The sequence below is a fragment of the Oncorhynchus masou genome, chromosome 24 (assembly GCF_036934945.1).
Source record: "Oncorhynchus masou masou isolate Uvic2021 chromosome 24, UVic_Omas_1.1, whole genome shotgun sequence".
In the NCBI taxonomy this organism is placed as follows: Eukaryota; Metazoa; Chordata; class Actinopteri; order Salmoniformes; family Salmonidae; genus Oncorhynchus; species Oncorhynchus masou.
This window is the reverse complement of record NC_088235.1, coordinates 82,042,391-82,059,263: the sequence shown is the minus strand read 5'-3', so window position 1 is coordinate 82,059,263 and position 16,873 is coordinate 82,042,391. Positions and strand designations below refer to the sequence as shown.

Genomic DNA, 16,873 nt, shown 5'->3' with positions numbered 1-16,873 from the left:
GTCGCAGGAATGAAGAATTGAGTGTGTGCGCGTTCACGCAAAGGGGAGGGGGGGGGGTCAAGCAGGGGTACCTGAACGTACCCTCTTACTTTCACCCCCATATATTTACTCCGTGACTGCGGTCGATTTCCTGTTCTCTTTATCTGTTTGTCAAGACAACATTCATACTGAAAAACATAAAAGAATCACAAACAACAAGGTATATGTTGTGGAAGACATATATTTATGAAATAAATGTTTTACTTCGGAGCCAAAGCTTTTGATTTGATGTTACTATGCATTTTCAAATTAGTGGTCAGATTCAAATTAGGAAAACAATGTCGAATTTACAGTGTACACATTGTAGAATATGATTGGTTTGAAGAATGGAGTGAAAAGAAAATAAACCAATTATAGTGGCCAGTAGGCGGGATTTCCGCTCCGATAATCAATGTTAGCGGAAGCTATTCTTATGAAGCTAACCGCCTCATCTCGCGCTTTTGAGGAGCTAGCTTTTTAGCTAGCAAGCGTAATCGTTTTGCAGGTTTCATGTCGACCTGAAAACGGTAAAGAAGCGACACATAAAGACACAGGGTTCGCTAAAGAAGAAAGTAAAGGTTGCACAGAAGAGCAGGACAATGCCGCACAATTTCCAACCCGGAGACCTAGTCTTCGCTAAAATGAAGGGGTACCCCCACTGGCCAGCCAGGGTAAGCTAGTAGCAGCCAGTGTGAAGGGGGGTGGGCGAAGGGGACGCTGGAGTTTCGCTGTGCATCCTTGTCAGTGACTGACATAGCTAATATTATATAGCCAGCTAGCCTTGCCTCGTACTTGGAACTATATATAACTGTTTATTTTTTAAATCCTAGCAATCTGTTTGCGGGACCATCTATGGAAAAGTATAACCAGACTACTTTGTGAATGGCGTTCATGTTTGTCTTTTGTGCAAGTATTTTGTCCAACCAGGCATCGCTAAGTAGCTACAGTACCTGTACTTTACTTTTGGTGTGTGTTGATTGATTGACGATGAAGCCTTCTTGATTTACAACTTTTTAGACTTGCTGCCCTATAAAATAATATCCGAGCTATAGTTAACTAACCAGGTGAGTGTTTGGTTTAGTGTAAGCACGTTTTATTTTCTGGAAATGCATGACTTTGATGTGACGTGTTCACTTGCCCCCAGGATGTTTTTGGCAGTGATTAGAACATTCTACAGATTCTACCAATCAAGGTGTCTGTCTGGAGTGAGGGGTCCAGACAAGGCCAAAATATTAATTAATTACTTCCAGCCTTCCTTTCCTCACTTGCCCAACCTGATTTTAGAATCAGACTACAAAGAGCAGTGAATATATTCTCTCCTGTACCTAATTTGGATATCTCTCACAATGTGTTTTTGGTTGTGTGGTTCTCATTCTCCTAGATTGAGGATGTGGCAGATGGAGCAGTAAAACCCCCTCCAAATAAAGTCCCCATCTTCTTCTTTGGGACCCATGAAACGTAAGTGCTGTGTCTCATTGATTTACAATAGCAGGAATTTCTTTGGATGGACTTGGTATACTTCATTATCATTAAGTTACTTTTATTGCAGGGCTTCTTGAGGTTTTTGTGATCGCAAATTCATTAGGGGCCCCATCATAATCAGAACACAAGCTCGAGTGAGATAAAATAGCATACACGGAGTTGTACTAAGACTTTGGTAGTGCATTTTCCCCACTATTCAGACCACTTGGTCCAGCCAAACGCTACGCCACCCCCACAGACTATAGTTTCTTCTCCGCTATTAAGTAAGTATGTAGCAAACGACAGAGCAACAGAATAATTTAGTGTGAGTCGTCGGTCTAGCAGTGCATGGCCATACTAACCAAGTCTTGAGCCCTGGGAAGGAACATATTAAAGGCCCATCTCTTGGCATCAGAGAAGATTTTGCCGTTTTAAAGTTAATATCCTGCAGTTCTACACATTTTGTCATGGGGCAGAGATTTTTTTGTTGTAGCTTTAAAGTTAATATTGTGCTTTTATACATGCTTTACCATGAGGGAGAGAACTTTGCTATTTGAAATCTTACATTACAGTGCATTATGTAAAAAAAAAATATTAATTTATTTATTTTAATTAATTAATATAAGAAGTATTGAGTTGAAAAATGTATAACTAGGGGAGTACTGTGAATACCAATATCCATGTGAGCCTCCCAGGCACATGTTGCCCAGAGTTCAGAACATCAATTGTAGATTGATAACATTTTATTGTGTTAGACTTATTCCGTGAATCCCTTGGCCAACATTTGTTTAATCTGTTAGTAATATTCATAAAAATATATATTTTGAGATCTGGCCACGGTTCTTCTGCAGTATCTCGGGTCTGAGGGACCCACTTTGAGAACCACTGCTTTATTGGATCAGCAGTTTAAAAAAAATATTGAGACAGTGATGCAAACAGGAATGTTGTTGATTTGCATTTCTATTCCAGTTGGTTTTGTTAATGTTGTCCCCAGCTACCTAATGTGTTGTATGTTGTTTTTTAAGTATCATAACTCATATTTCTGTGGAGATGTATCCTCCCTGTTTGTTGGTGCACTGTATCTTTAACTAATTTTAACCTTTTGAAACTCATGCATGTATTTTTTGTTACTGGTTTATGTCTGAAGTGATCTAGGTCAATTGTGTGTTGAAGTTCAATCTTTCATTTTGATCATACAGCACTTGTTACAAGATGGCAGATTAACTATTCTTAAACAACCACTAGGTGGCAAAATATCCCTTTCAGTATTGTAGTTCATTACCAGTACATGGCGTTTACATCATGCAGAAACCCAGTGTGTCAGTTACCCTGAAAGCAGGGAGTGTGGCTGTGTCAAGTATCATCTTTTAATTCAGTGACTTAGAATTACATTCTCATATATAGCATTGTCTTAACAAATCATGCTCTCTCTTCAGAGCATTCCTTGCACCAAAGGACCTTTTTGCATATGACAAGTACAGCGAGCGCTATGGGAAACCTAATAAAAGGAAGGGCTTCAATGAGGGCTTGTGTGAAATCCAGAACAACCCTCACGCCTCATACAGTGCTCCTGCAGTAAGTACATAATATCCTCAGAAGTCCAACTTGATACTGTTTCTGTAATACTGACCAACTACAACTGAGTGCTGGTATCCCTGGTTTCTTTTTTTCTCTGTACACTTAGGATCTGTTTAGGTCACAGACTCTTTGCCAAAGTTACCATACTATACAGCTCCCTGTTGGTGTTATTATCTGTTTGGTCAGCATTCTATCACATCTGTGTCTATCAACAAACACTTATGTTGGGGCATTATCTCTTCATTCACTCCCCAGCCTGTCAGCTCGTCTGACAGTGAAGCCAATGACGGTGCAGCAGGAAGTGAGGCAGAGGATGACGAGGAAGCAGTGGTACCCAGGAAAGCATATTCAGGAAGTGAAGTAAATTCTGACTCAGGAAGTGAGGATCGAGGAGGGGTGAAGAGGAAGGCCCCTGCTGCCAAGGTGACTGCGAAATTATAATTTCTGTGTTTTTGGATGTTAGTTCCAACCAGATAACTGCTGTTGCTTAGATGTGCATCTGTCATAATATTGCATCTCTTTTCTATCGCTCATTCAGCGGCCCCCTGTGAAGAAGACCCGGGGTTCGTCCAGTGACCGGGATGGAGAGGAGAGTGGCTCACCCTCGGAGCCAGACCCATCCCCTTCTGACTCGGACTCTGGGAAGAACAGTGACCAGGTCAGTTGACACATACAAAACAGTATGTTATACACGAGCATGATAACGTGGTGTTAATTTGATGGTGTCTTGTTTGTTTTCCCCTGTAGGACTTCACCCCAGAGAAGAAGACAGCAGCAGGTCGTGGTGGCGCCGGGAAGAAGGCTGGAGGTGGCAAAGGGAAGAAGGTGAGGAAAGGATGCCCTTTGGGTGTCAAACAGCCCTGGGTAGCTGAATAGATAAAGCACTGTTTATGGTTTCGCATTACTGGCTCTCATTATGCTTTTCTCTCTTTCTGGGATGCTGTAGGTGGTGTCGTCGGACTCCGACTCTGCGTCTCAGTCAGACAAGAAGAAAGGGGGCAGTGATTCAGAGGATCAGAAGCCACGGCCTGCTCTGTCTGGATCAGAATCCCAGTCTGGCTCCAAATCCGACTCTGACTCAGAGCCACAGCCACCTCAACGGAAGGCTCCTCAAGCGTGCAAGAAAGGTGAGGGCTATTATGTCTGGTATCCCAGACAGTGAATGATAACTGTATTTGTCACTGCATAACCCTCTTCTCTGCCATTTGTCCCACTCAGAGAAGCCTCCGCCAAAGCCTCGGGGTGGACGGAAACCCAAAGCTGCCCCGGTCAGAGCACCGGCATCTTCCTCTGACAGTGATAGGTCAGCAACGCTCTAGTCTGTTCCACATTGGTTTTGCTCTCCGTTAATACATTATAAATTACTTTTGTCAATAAATAAGTACATTATGAATGGTCTCCTGTACTACAGCGACAGTGAGCCGGACCGAGTCAGCGACTGGAAAAAGAGAGATGAAGAGCGTCGGAAAGAGCTGGAGGAACGGCGGAAGAAGGAACAGGCAGAGGAGATCCTCAAGTATCGGGAGAGGGAGAAGGAAGAAGAAGACCAGAGAAAGAAGGACAAGGAGAAGGGAAAGAGCAGTGGTGAAAACAGTTCAGATGAGGGTGTAGATCACCCACTGAAGAAGTCCAAGAAACCCCCACCGCCCCCATCCCCGCCCCCTCCGACTCTGACTCTGGACCTGAGGTAACTAGCATGGAAGACTGTAAAGAGGGGACATTTGCTTGTCTTAGAATAGATTTGTTGAACATTGTATTTTTCCCCCATTCAGGCGAAAGCATCTGCAAAGCGTTCAGACAACCAGAAGAAAGGGAGAACAAAGAAAGAGAGGGATCATGGTAAAGGCAAAAAGGAGAAAGATGTGAAGGAAAAGCGAACCCAGCGGTCAGAGGAGAGGCCCCGAGTGAGGTAAATTGCACATGGCTGAACAAGACAAAAGACCAGAGCACAGATCTCATTAGATGTTATCTTCATTAAATATAAATGCACACAGATCACTGAGCCCTCTCCCTCAGGTCCAAGCCTGACAAGCCCAAACGCAAACCAGAGAGACCTCCAGAGAGGAAATCAGAGAAGAAAAAAGGTCAGCGCTCAATGTTACTCTGTCCACCAATCCACTGTGTCCATTTGGAAACCCTGCACATGGACAACTAATTGTGACAAATGGTTGGTCAGATACAGTGCCATGTAATATAAACTTTTTGTGTCCTCACTCCTTGTCTTTTTGTGTCTGTACACAGAGCCAACTCCAGACGAAAAGCTGCAGAAGCTCCACGCTGACATCAAGTTTGCACTGAAAGTGGACAACCCAGTGAGTAACCATATAAGGGGCTCCCTTCATTGTCAACAGAAAAGTTATTGTCACATAGTTGTGATTTTTACAAGCAGCATGAGGAACCACATTTTTTATTTGACCAATTAGGGGTTCCTTGTACATAGAATACTGCAATGGTGTTGTCTGTTCTGCAGGACATAGAGCGCTGTCTACAGGCCCTGGCGGAGCTGGAAGCTGTGCCAGTCACCAGCCACATCCTGCAGAAGAACTCAGATGTTATTGCCACGCTTAAAAAGGTGCCTTTCCCTCTGAACCTCTTAATAAAAGTTAAACTTGCATACTGAACAAAAATATAAATGCAACAATTTAAAAGATTTTACTGAGTTACAGTTCATATAAGGAAATCATTGTATTGAAAGGCCCTAATCTATGGATTTAATAGATCTATTAGGCCATTATTTGACCCTAATCATGTGGGAATACAGATATGCATCTTTTGGTCACAGACACTTTAAAAAAGAAATGGGCCTCACAATCAGGATCTCGTCATGGTATCTCTGTGTATTCAAATTGCCATTGATAAAATGCAGTTGTGTTCGTTGTCCATAGGTTATGCCTGCCCATACCATCACCCCACTGCCGCCATGCGGCACTCTGTTCACAACATACACGTGGTCTGTGGTTGAGGCCGGTTGGACTTACTCCCAAATTTTCTAAAACGATGTTGAAGGTGGTTTATGGTAGAGAAATTAACATTACATTTTCTGGCAACAGCGCTGGTGGACTGTGGTGGTGTTGTGTGACAACTGTACATTTCAGTGGCCTTTTATTGTCCCCAGCACAAGTTGCACCTGTTTAATGATCATGCTGTTTAATCAGCTTCTTGATATTTCACACCTTTCAGGTGGATGGATTATCTTTTTAAAGAATAAATACTGACTAATAGGGATGTAAGCAAATTTGAGATCTTTCTGGGATCTTTTATTTAAGCTCATGAAATATGGGACCAAAACTTTACAGGTTGCGTTTAAATTTTTGTTCAGTGTAGATCCTCTGTGTATATCTCATCCCCTGTTTTTGGCCCCTTTGAACTCCACTGATGTTGTTCTGATTGATGTTTGTGTTACTATAGATCCGTCGATACAAAGCAAGCAGTGACGTAATGGAAAAGGCCAGCCAGGTCTACAACAAATTAAAGGGGCAGTTTGTGGTCAAGTCTGAAATGCCAAGTAAACACAAACCTGAGGGAAAGGAGCAGGAAGAGAATGGGAAGGTGACACCAAACACAGGTAATTCTCTCAGCCAAAACTTTTACCATCACTGCTGATGGACTTATTTACTGTATTTACTGATGGACTTATTTACATTTTCTGTTTTTCCTCCTATGGCTATTACCCCTCTTAAAGGAGAAGTTCACTATGGCATTAATTCATAGACTTTAATTTCGTTGTTACAAACATTGAAAAATAAAGGTCCTTCATTTGTAGCCAATCAATTGATTTTGCGTAACTTGTCATCAGATGTAACACCTGTGAATGGGGAATCAGAAGTCCAGAAAAAGGAATGCACTGAGCTGGAGGATACCCCAAAGTCACCGGTCCAGGAAGTGAATGATGAGCATGTGGCTTCAAGCCCCAACAGGTCAACGGCCTCCTATGTCACATCTTTGTGTACTTCCTTTATTTCTGCTAATATTTGTTCAAAGTATCCATGGTAATATATTGCTCTACTCATTGGTACTTTGCTACCATCACAACGGTATATGTGGCTCTAGTTCTGAAGTCTTGTCTCTTCTCCATGGTAGGCGAAGTCCTGATAGTCCTGCTGAGCAGCAGACGAACACTGATGAAACACACCACGCTCTTTCTACAGAAACAGAACCGACAGCGATGGAGAGCTGAAGAACTCTGAAGAAAATGGAATACAATTGTTTACCACAGCTAAAAGGAAAGCTCACTAGTCTCGTGCCAGATACATGGCACTCTGCAGACCACTTTGATGTTCGCCATTGTATTTTTCAATTTTTATAGGACACCATGGCCCGTCCCCAATTCCTCCCCCTCGAGCTACCATGCTTTTTTTTCCTGCCACATGAACTCTAACTTTGGTCTTTCATACAGTATTTATAATGAGAGATTCAATTTTTAGCACTTCTAACAGGAAATTGAAGGGGGAGAGGAGTCTTGTTCTGCTTTGAAGTAACTGTACTGTCACGTTAGTCAAGGCATCTGTTGGCTTTGCTTGAGAATGATATTGAATCCTACAGAACCTAGAAAAGGCTAATGGTGGATAAGTATGAGACTGGTACTTTTTGTGAGTATTTTATTTTTTTATCTGGTCTTGTTCTTATTAATCCAGTCGCACCATTATAAATATTAAGCCAGTGAACGGTACCACATCACATGTTTTCCAATTTAAGTTCCACCTGCTTTTTTTTTTATACAATTGTTTTCTGATATTGCATCTGCTTTTGATTTACTGAATGCTGTGGAATTATCCACTGTCATCTGGTTTTTCCCTCTACCATCTGCGTTCAAGAATTAGCCTAATGAATGGGATAATACACATTGTGTACAGACTAAATGATATTATCTTGATCCAAGTTGTCCAGATCCCATGTAGCTGGAGCCCATTTGACGTTTGTCATACATACTATGTAAGTGTTTTTAGTTCTATGTAAAATATTTAGTTGAGGTAAATCAAGATCTCAGCGTTGTGGTCATAATCTGAACACTTCTGTCATTGAAGGCTTCAAAGAAGTCCCATATTCTCATAAATGTAGTTGGATTGGGGTGTAATAAATGTATACATACAAGTTGTAATTTACAACCCTTGTAACCAATCTAGCGAAGAGGAATTGCAGTGAATAATGTGGACCTAAGCATGCGGTCAGCGGTGTAAAATTGTTTACAAATAACCGATTATACATTTATGCAAGTTAAATAGCAGAGTAATTGCCATCCTTTTACATGAAAATGTTCATGCAGTTAATGCTCATTGGTTTGGCTGTGGCAAAGGAAGATCTACTGTGGACATGGTGATGAATTGCATTCTGTATAGAGAATACAACTGGAACATGATCATGCATTAACATTGCAAGCCGAGTACTAAGCATATCTTTAATTGCATTTAATTATCATAATGAGAATCCCACATTATTACACACAGTCAGCTGACGTTAGACGCCATTTTGTCAGCCATTTCCTATACGGATCCACTGCCAGTGTGTCTGCACAGTTATAGTACGCCCCATCTGGCTTCTACTTCTCTGCCCGGGATTAGTAAACAATTACGAATCCCGAAAAATCGGTATCCGGGTGGATGAGAGACTGTCTAGCGGGCCGGCTAGCATCCAAAAGACCTCTACCAAGCGCTTTGTCCCCGAGGACAGAAGCGAAAAAAGTCAGCCATGGCTTTGAAGATTGTTAAAGGGAGCATCGATCGGATGTTCGATAAAAACCTTCAAGATTTAGTACGTGGAATTAGGAATCACAAGGAAGATGAGGTAAAACGATTAGCTGTGTTTTCGTGAATGTCTGATTACCACTGTCAGTAAATCGATGTTTAACATATTTCATTGCTAAATTTTCTGGTTAGCCAGCTACAATAGCTCACCTATTTGATAGCCATTCCAACCTTATGCTAGCTGTCTACCCGGTATGCTATCCAAATAGCTAAATAAGTAAGGAGTCTTGTCATGAAGTTAATCAGGACTGAGTAGGCAACCTAATATCAACTCCGTGGTTGCATTAGTTAACTCGGTAACTGTCAATGTGCCATTGCTCGATAATCGTAATTTAGCTAGCAAGCTAACATTAGCAGTTTTCATCGCCACTTTACATCGCTAGCTATTCATTTAGCAGATGGGTATTATCCAGAGAACACTTTTTTTTTGTTTCGCACTGGTCCTCTGTGGGACACCAACCCACAACCCTGGCGTTACAAGCGCTATATTCTGCTAACTGAGCCACACGGGACGCTTCAAATATTATGGGTCTTGCACGAAATACTACTTGTTACCAGTTGTGGAACGCTACCCTTTTACTACCCATGGCAACTGCTTTCAGGTGAAGCTAATTAGCTAGCAAGTGACAACTAAGAGGCTAACTGGCAGTAACGTTAGCTAAATTTATTCACCTCAGCTGATGTGATCAGGGTGATGCGCGTAATAATTTTCCTTTCATCACTATTTTTATATTATTCTATTATTATATATAGTGAGTTCACTTTGTATATATTCATCTCCTATTCTATTAATAAAAACATTGACATGCCAACGAAGTCTAGACGATTTTGTAGGCCTCGCTCTACAGCGTCAGTCAGTGACAACGTTGCATAGGTAGACGAAAGGATGCTTCATCCACAACTCTTCTGACTGGAAAAAGAGGTCCTTTTATCCAAACTACTACACTTTCGCCACCATTTTAATTCATTTGGTTTGTACAGTTGTGGGAAATAGGTGACGTGACACTCCTGAAGAGTCAGACAGCAGATTTCCGGATGCTAGGTTTATGCAAATTGTAGATTTCATAATCATGCTTTATTGATATGGCTGTAGACTATACTAGCTCTGTATATTGCGTTAGCAACATCAGAGGACATCCAATGTGGTGTGGAAAAAATGAATATTAAGTATTGCCATAACAGGGAACAGCCTCATAACGGTTGATTAAAGTTCCCTGTGATATGACAGCTTTTATGGTAGGAAATGCTCCTGTCTTCATGGGTGTCACACCAGTGTTTTCAGGATGATGCTGTGTTCTGCAAATTAGATCATCAAAGAATCAGCATCATCACAGAGGGTGACAGTGGGTTGGTCTATAGTCTGTCCAATAGAGGGCACTGTTTGAATGAGATATGGAGGTGGAAGTTGCTCCAGAATTAATTCCTTAGGTTTAAACCGATTTTACGTTTTTAGGAAATTCTGTCACTTAGTGGAGACTATTATGCTGTTAGGCTGGATGTATTGCTACCATTCAAAAAAAATATGCCAGTCAGTAGCTAGGACATAGGGAGTCTCTTATTGCAGAAGAGTGAGCTGGACCAATGTTGAATTGGGAATGGGATTTAGGCCTAGGTGTAACATTATGTGTTGACCTGTTCTACCATTTTAAGTCTTGGTTTATTTTTATACACGCCTTGATTGCTCCTCTTTTCAGTTCGCTGCAGCAAGCAACTGGAACGAGCTGCAACAAACACTCAAACTGGACAGTTTTATCTCCATCTCTTCATTCAAAGACTCAATCATGGACACTTGCTGACAGTTGTGGCTGCTTAGTGTGATGTATTGTTGTCTCTACCTTTCCCTTTGTGCTGTTGTCTGTGCCCAACAATGTTTGTACCCTGTTTTGTGCTGCTACATGTTGGGCTGCTGCCATGTTGTTGCTACCATGTTGTTGTGTTGCTACAATGCTGTGTTGTCATGTGTTGCTGCCCTGCTATGTTGTCTTAGGTTTCTTTTTATGTAGTGTTGTCTCTCGTTGTGATGTGTTTTGTCCTATATTTTTATTACATTTATTTGTATATTTAATTCCAGCCCCCATCCCCTCGGGGCCTTTTTACTTTTGGTAGGCCGTCATTGTAAATAAGAATTTGTTCTTAACTGACTTGCATAGTTAAATAAAAAAAAAATGGATAGCTGCTGCTGGATTCCACAGAGCTATGGTGGCCACTGAAGAATACTTTTCCCAGTCAGTTATCTGGCAAAAGAAAGTAAATGTTTTGTCATGTGCTTTTTCATTGCTTAGCCAGACCGACAAAGCATGATATCTTTGACCACTGTACTAAACCATGATCTTTTGATTGAGGTCCTAATGTGGTCCCTTTTGTGTAACTTAACCATGCTTACTAAGTTAAGGTGTTGGATACCCAGCCAACAGTGGACAGCTCACTGAAATATTAATGCCTTGTGTGTGTTCTCTCCAGACCTGGACTCTATTTGCTTTATGCATGTAGGGATATAATACAGCCAAACCTATTCTACTTAGTCATGCCCTCATTTAAAAGGGAAGCAAATATAAAAAGGTGTTAAGGCACACAATGCAACTGATATTAAATTGTAGAAGACAATAATATGTAACACTAACAGGGATGTTGTGGGCTCCTGAGTGGCGCAGCGGTCTAAGGCACTGCATCTCAGTTCTAGAGGTGTCACTACAGGCCCTGGTTCGATTCCAGGCTGTATCACAACCGGACGTGATTGGAAGTTCTATAGGGCGGCGCACAATTGGCCCAGCATTCGTTAGGGTTTGGCCGGGGTAGGCCGCCATTGTAAATAAGAATGGGTTCTTATTTGACTTGCCTAGTTAAATAAAGGTAAAAAATAAATATATATTATCCTGTCCCTGGAAGAAGAACTGTGTCTGAGAAGGTCTCTCCCTGTACCTTCTGGAGAACCTGCTGTGCTAGCACAATGTAGGCCTTGGCTGTAGAACAGCTATTCCAATGAATTCAATAGGATCTGAATCGGTTGTTGAGTCAGAATGTGATAGGAGAGCACTCTGGTGATTTCAGAGCATGTTCCTGTGTGTCCATGCTCTGCAGCCTAGAGTACAAGCCACCCTCCCTCTTCCCCCTGTCACTGTCTCATGACTGCAGACACATGACCAGCACACTTGTATTATAGAGCTCTGTGTGTGTGTGTTCCAAGGTTCTGTTCCACCAATGTTTTACTCTGCTCTATCAGAAAGTCTAACCATGCTAAACAGTCTCTGTGTAGCAGATAAATGTAGAATAAAACCTTGAATTAAAGGTTACTCACTACTTATTCTTTAATTCCAAGTTCAGAATAGAACCCATTCAACTGTAGACTGAAAAACCCTAACAAGCCTAAAACATTTCTGATCAGAAGCTCTGTTTGATTATCCTTTATTTTATAGATGTATAAAATTAATGACATTTCAAATGATCTTAGGACTTCTCCCCTTAGACTATTTGTAAACTGTTTCACGGAGGTCAACCAGGAGAGGAAAGTAAAGTATCATGTGGAGGTTGTCATTGCTCTGTCTGATGTTCCTCTGTCTCTTCTCAGGCTAAGTACATCTCCACCTGCATTGATGAGATCAAGCAGGAGCTCAAGCAGGACAACATTGCTGTCAAGGCCAATGCTGTGTGCAAACTCACCTACGTAAGACCACAGACAAGCACCCCTCGCTAAAACTGCCGTCACTGAAACTTCCCTCCCAGTGAACAGCACAGAGATGCGCAAGCAAAAACACTAGCTATATATCCTTGGCCTACTCTGCATACTTTTTCACTTGATAGCATGTACTTTGAATACTGCCGTACTCAGGAAAAGCTCTTTTTGATAATGCATTTAGCTCTCACTGTCCACAGGGACAGCATAGTGGATGTTCAATGCCCTCTCCCCTGGTGTGTTAACAGTTACAGATGCTGGGCTATGATGTCAGCTGGGCTGCATTCAACATCGTGGAAGTCATGAGTTCCTCAAAATTCACATACAAGGTGAAAAAGTGAAATAATGTGCTTCTATAATGTTGGTATTTGAGAATGTTCTACTCAAGATTTAATTTGCCTTAGGTCAGAGGTTTAACATGTGCTTTTTCCTCCAGAGAATTGGTTACCTGGCTGCCTCCCAGTGCTTTCATGAGAGCACGGATGTCATCATGCTGACAACCAATCAGATCCGAAAGGTCAGTGGTGCTATTTTCCTCTGACTTTTGGCCTGCAGGTCTCTGATTAAAGACCAGCTCTGATACCTGCTATTTCCTCCCCTCTTCTTCTATTTTTTTTCTTCTCTTTTGCTTTCTCTCTCTTTTTCATAACATTTTTTCTCTCAGGATCTGAGCAGTCCTAACCAGTACGACACTGGCGTGGCTCTCACTGGCCTCTCCTGCTTCGTGACCCCTGACCTGGCTCGGGACCTGGCCAATGACATCATGACTCTTGTGAGTCACATTCTCAGCTTCAAGTTCTTTTTACACATTTTGTCTGTTTCATGCTTCTCTGACCTATTTCTGCTTGTGCTGCAGATGTCCCACACAAAGCCGTACATCAGGAAGAAGGCCGTACTTATCATGTACAAGGTGTTCCTGAAGTACCCAGAGTCTCTGCGCCCTGCTTTCCCCAGGCTGAAGGAGAAACTGGAAGACCCTGACCCTGGTGAGATAGACTACCTAGTACCTACCTACTTCTCTGTTGGTTGGGGCCAGACAGGTTTTTTTATCACCTTGAATCATAAATTATGCAATAACTAAGGAATTTTGTGTCTTAACTGGTGGAAGCTTTTTCAAATGATTAGAATGCATTTCACCTCATTCGTATCATAATGTCCTTCAGCATGGATTTTGTTGATCTCATCTCAACACTCCCTGTGTGATGCCTCTGTCCTGTAGGGGTCCAGTCAGCGGCTGTTAATGTCATCTGTGAGCTGGCCAGGAGAAACCCCAAGAACTACCTGTCTCTTGCCCCGCTCTTCTTCAAGCTCATGACCTCCTCCACCAACAATTGGGTCCTCATCAAGATCATCAAGCTGGTGAGTGAACAGGGAGCTGTGGGAATGAATGTGTGTCAGTAACAAATTATTGCCAAGTATCACAACATGGAGAGGTGTTGCGCCATTAGTGTGTTTGTGTGTGTTTCAGTTTGGTGCCCTCACACCCCTGGAGCCTCGCTTGGGGAAGAAGCTGATTGAGCCCCTAACAAACCTCATCCACAGGTAAAACACACACACAGAGATCCAACCAATAGGTGTTTTGTTCAATCCCTATAACAAAATGTTGTCTGATGAAAATAATGACCTTCTGTCTATCCCTACTCCTTTTCTTACCCCTTCTTCCTCTCTCACAGTACCTCGGCTATGTCACTTCTATATGAATGTGTCAACACTGTAATAGCAGGTCAGTATTCGTCTTCTCACTTCTTCTTTTTGTAGGTACATTTTAGTCTGTGTGCCGGGTGTAGGCATCCCTCTTTGTGAAGCTTGCGTGTTAACTGAAGATGTGGGCAAGACCAGTTATTTCTGGCTCATAAACAGTCATAATAAAAACACAATATTCTCTGTGCTATGTCTATAATCTTCAACGTGGGCCTGTGATGTGCCATTGAGGAGGTTGTGTTGACTATGCGGTTTGTTTTATGTGAAGTGAAAAACATCACTGCTTTTAAGATTGCAGCTTGTGATAAGTTGTTTTTGACAAGTTTGTAGAGTTGTTGTCACAGCAGGATCTGATTGTCGATGTCCTCTGTTGCAGTGTTGATTTCCCTATCCTCCGGGATGCCAAATCACAGTGCTAGTATTCAGGTAAGTTTCAGCCGTCATGCCCACACTTTCTCTTGTAGCTAATGATGTTAACCCTTTCCACTCCAATTTGATGACGTTGCATGTTTAAACCATGAATCTTTTTTAATTCTTTGTCTTTACCATACACAAGTCTTTTTCAAAAGATGAACAACAACAGATCAAACAGGCTAGTGCAACTGAATAAAATGTGTGATTTTATAGCTCTTAACATGTCTAGACACATGTAATTAATGTACAAAGACATCAGCTGGGATATACGGTCACTTTTTCCCCAAAACAGTTGCGGTGCCCAAATGATATTACTAACGCTGGACCTGACTTGATTGTAATGGCACTTTCCCTGCCCTTCTCTTCCTCCCTTCTCTCTCTCTCTCAGCTCTGTGTCCAGAAGCTGCGAATCCTGATTGAAGACTCGGACCAGAACTGTGAGCCCTCTGTCAATGCCTGCAGTGTGTCATTCTCTCATTGTCTGTGTGTTTCTGAGTAGCCACCCATCTAGCTTCCAACAACCTAGATCCCAAACTCTGGATAACTCGACGTTTTGATCATGGTCCCACACAGGGGGCTGTTTTACATTTCACTGCACATAGTTGCAGTTGTGACTGTATCAAAAGGTAGGGTTTTGTCTTCATCCATTCATACATATCTACTTCATCAGGCTATTAATTTGAAAACTTTCAGTATATTTGATAAGTCACTCATTGGTCTAACAGGTTACGGCTAACAGTAAGTTAAACCATCTACGATCATTATGTTGATGCAGCTGGTGATTCGAGTTATCTGGGCCCCTTAGTAGGTTGTGTGTAGATCAGATATATATGTTGGCAGCTATGTCTTGTTTTTCATTTGATTTCTCGACTGTTTCGCTAGGTAGGCTCATAACATAAACAGGCTCAACCCCCCCCCTTGCTCACATTTGACACCACTTTAGTCTCAAACATCAAAGTGTTTACAGGGCTTCTCCTGACCTGCTCTGATGAAACCAAACCTGTATCTGCGCAACATCACTTCACCTCAAGGTCACATTCACACACAAACCTGATATGCAGCTATCTGCGCCTGAGATATCAACAGCCCAGATAATACTTGGTTGTTATAGTATGCCTGATTCAGCAACAACACAACATTTTTATTGGATAATGGCTACATATACCTAGGACTCGAAGTTGGTGGCAAAAAACGAAACGTCCATGTGTATATGTTGTCTCGTGTATATGTTGTCTCGTGTATGTGTTCTCCATCGTTTTGTGTTTCTTTGTATTTTCCTTTTCTTTGTTTTAATGTATGTGAAAATATCAGGTAGTCAGTCAGACAGCATGTTTTGTATACTATACTGTGTAGACAGTCATATTATGTAAGAGAGGCATTTTTGAATAGGGTCTACAGTAATGTAATCAGTGAGGTTTCAGCAGCTGAGAGGGGATAGTGAAGACTGCCAAAGAGGCATAGATTGTTCAAGATATTATGGGTGACCAATAGACCTCTTGTGCTCTAAGACAGGGAGGTAGGCTATAGCCATAAGATAATGTCTACTGCGGAGTGTAAAGGCATGCTGTATGGCTCGTAGTACAGTCTCCATAGTGCACAACCTCTAGTCTAGTGCATAGGGAAGTAGAGTAGAAGGCCCAGTGTATAGTGCCCTGGCCACTGAGTGTGTTGTCTTTGTTCATAGTGAAGTACCTGGGCCTGCTGGCCATGTCCAAGATACTGAAGACTCATCCCAAGTCTGTCCAGTCCCACAAGGACCTCATCTTGCAGTGTCTGGATGACAAGGACGAGTCCATCCGCCTCAGGGCTCTAGACCTGCTCTACGGCATGGTGCGGATAAGGGAAAGGGGGATACCTAGTCAGTTGTCCAACTGAATGTATTCAACTGAAATATGTCTTCCGCATTTAACCCAACCCCTCTGAATCGGAGAGGTGCGGGGGGCCTTAATTGACATCCACATCTTTGGTGCCCGGGGAACTGCCTTGCTCAGGGGCAGAACGACAGATGTTTACCCTGTCAGCAACCTTCCGGTTACTGGCCCAATGCAATAATCACTAGGTTACCTGTCATAGCACATGGTCATTGAAAACACACTTACCCTAACCCCATGTCTTCACCACACCTATACCTAGCCTAGCGGTTAGAGTGATGGGCCAGTAACCGAGAAGGTTGCTGGTTTGAATACCTGAGCTGACAAGTTGAAAAAATCTGTCGGTGCCCTTGAGCAAAGCACTTAACCATAATTTGCTCCACCTATTAAGGCTGACCCTGTAAAACAATAGATTTCAC

The 16,873-nt window shown here is 42.2% G+C and overlaps 2 protein-coding genes across 7 annotated transcripts in view; both read left to right on the top strand.

Moving 5' to 3' along the window:
* Nucleotides 1–450: 450 nt before the first annotated feature.
* On the top strand, nt 451–8,162 carry LOC135512812 (hepatoma-derived growth factor-related protein 2-like). Its single transcript, XM_064935220.1, is given in 17 exon segments — nt 451–689; nt 1,400–1,476; nt 2,916–3,054; nt 3,313–3,480; nt 3,596–3,715; nt 3,805–3,882; nt 4,004–4,184; nt 4,276–4,360; nt 4,469–4,707; nt 4,710–4,744; nt 4,830–4,966; nt 5,074–5,141; nt 5,299–5,369; nt 5,528–5,629; nt 6,466–6,622; nt 6,854–6,974; nt 7,138–8,162. Coding segments are annotated over 17 exon segments (1,947 nt in total). The 5' UTR covers nt 451–617; the 3' UTR covers nt 7,235–8,162.
* A 359-nt stretch (nt 8,163–8,521) lies between these two features.
* LOC135512811 (AP-3 complex subunit delta-1-like) overlaps nt 8,522–16,873 on the top strand; it is a 31,784-nt gene continuing 23,432 nt past the window's right edge. For 4 of the 6 annotated variants that reach the window (XM_064935215.1, XM_064935219.1, XM_064935216.1 and 1 more), the window contains exons 1-12: nt 8,522–8,838; nt 12,364–12,459; nt 12,717–12,797; nt 12,905–12,985; nt 13,133–13,240; nt 13,325–13,454; nt 13,688–13,827; nt 13,937–14,010; nt 14,142–14,191; nt 14,546–14,595; nt 14,972–15,020; nt 16,268–16,413. In XM_064935215.1, the coding sequence (XP_064791287.1) occupies nt 8,743–8,838; nt 12,364–12,459; nt 12,717–12,797; nt 12,905–12,985; nt 13,133–13,240; nt 13,325–13,454; nt 13,688–13,827; nt 13,937–14,010; nt 14,142–14,191; nt 14,546–14,595; nt 14,972–15,020; nt 16,268–16,413 (1,101 nt within the window). In that variant the 5' untranslated portion in view covers nt 8,522–8,742. The remainder of the gene's footprint in view (nt 8,839–12,363; nt 12,460–12,716; nt 12,798–12,904; nt 12,986–13,132; nt 13,241–13,324; nt 13,455–13,687; nt 13,828–13,936; nt 14,011–14,141; nt 14,192–14,545; nt 14,596–14,971; nt 15,021–16,267; nt 16,414–16,873) is intronic. The other 2 variants (XM_064935218.1, XM_064935217.1) reach the window with 1 other exon arrangement.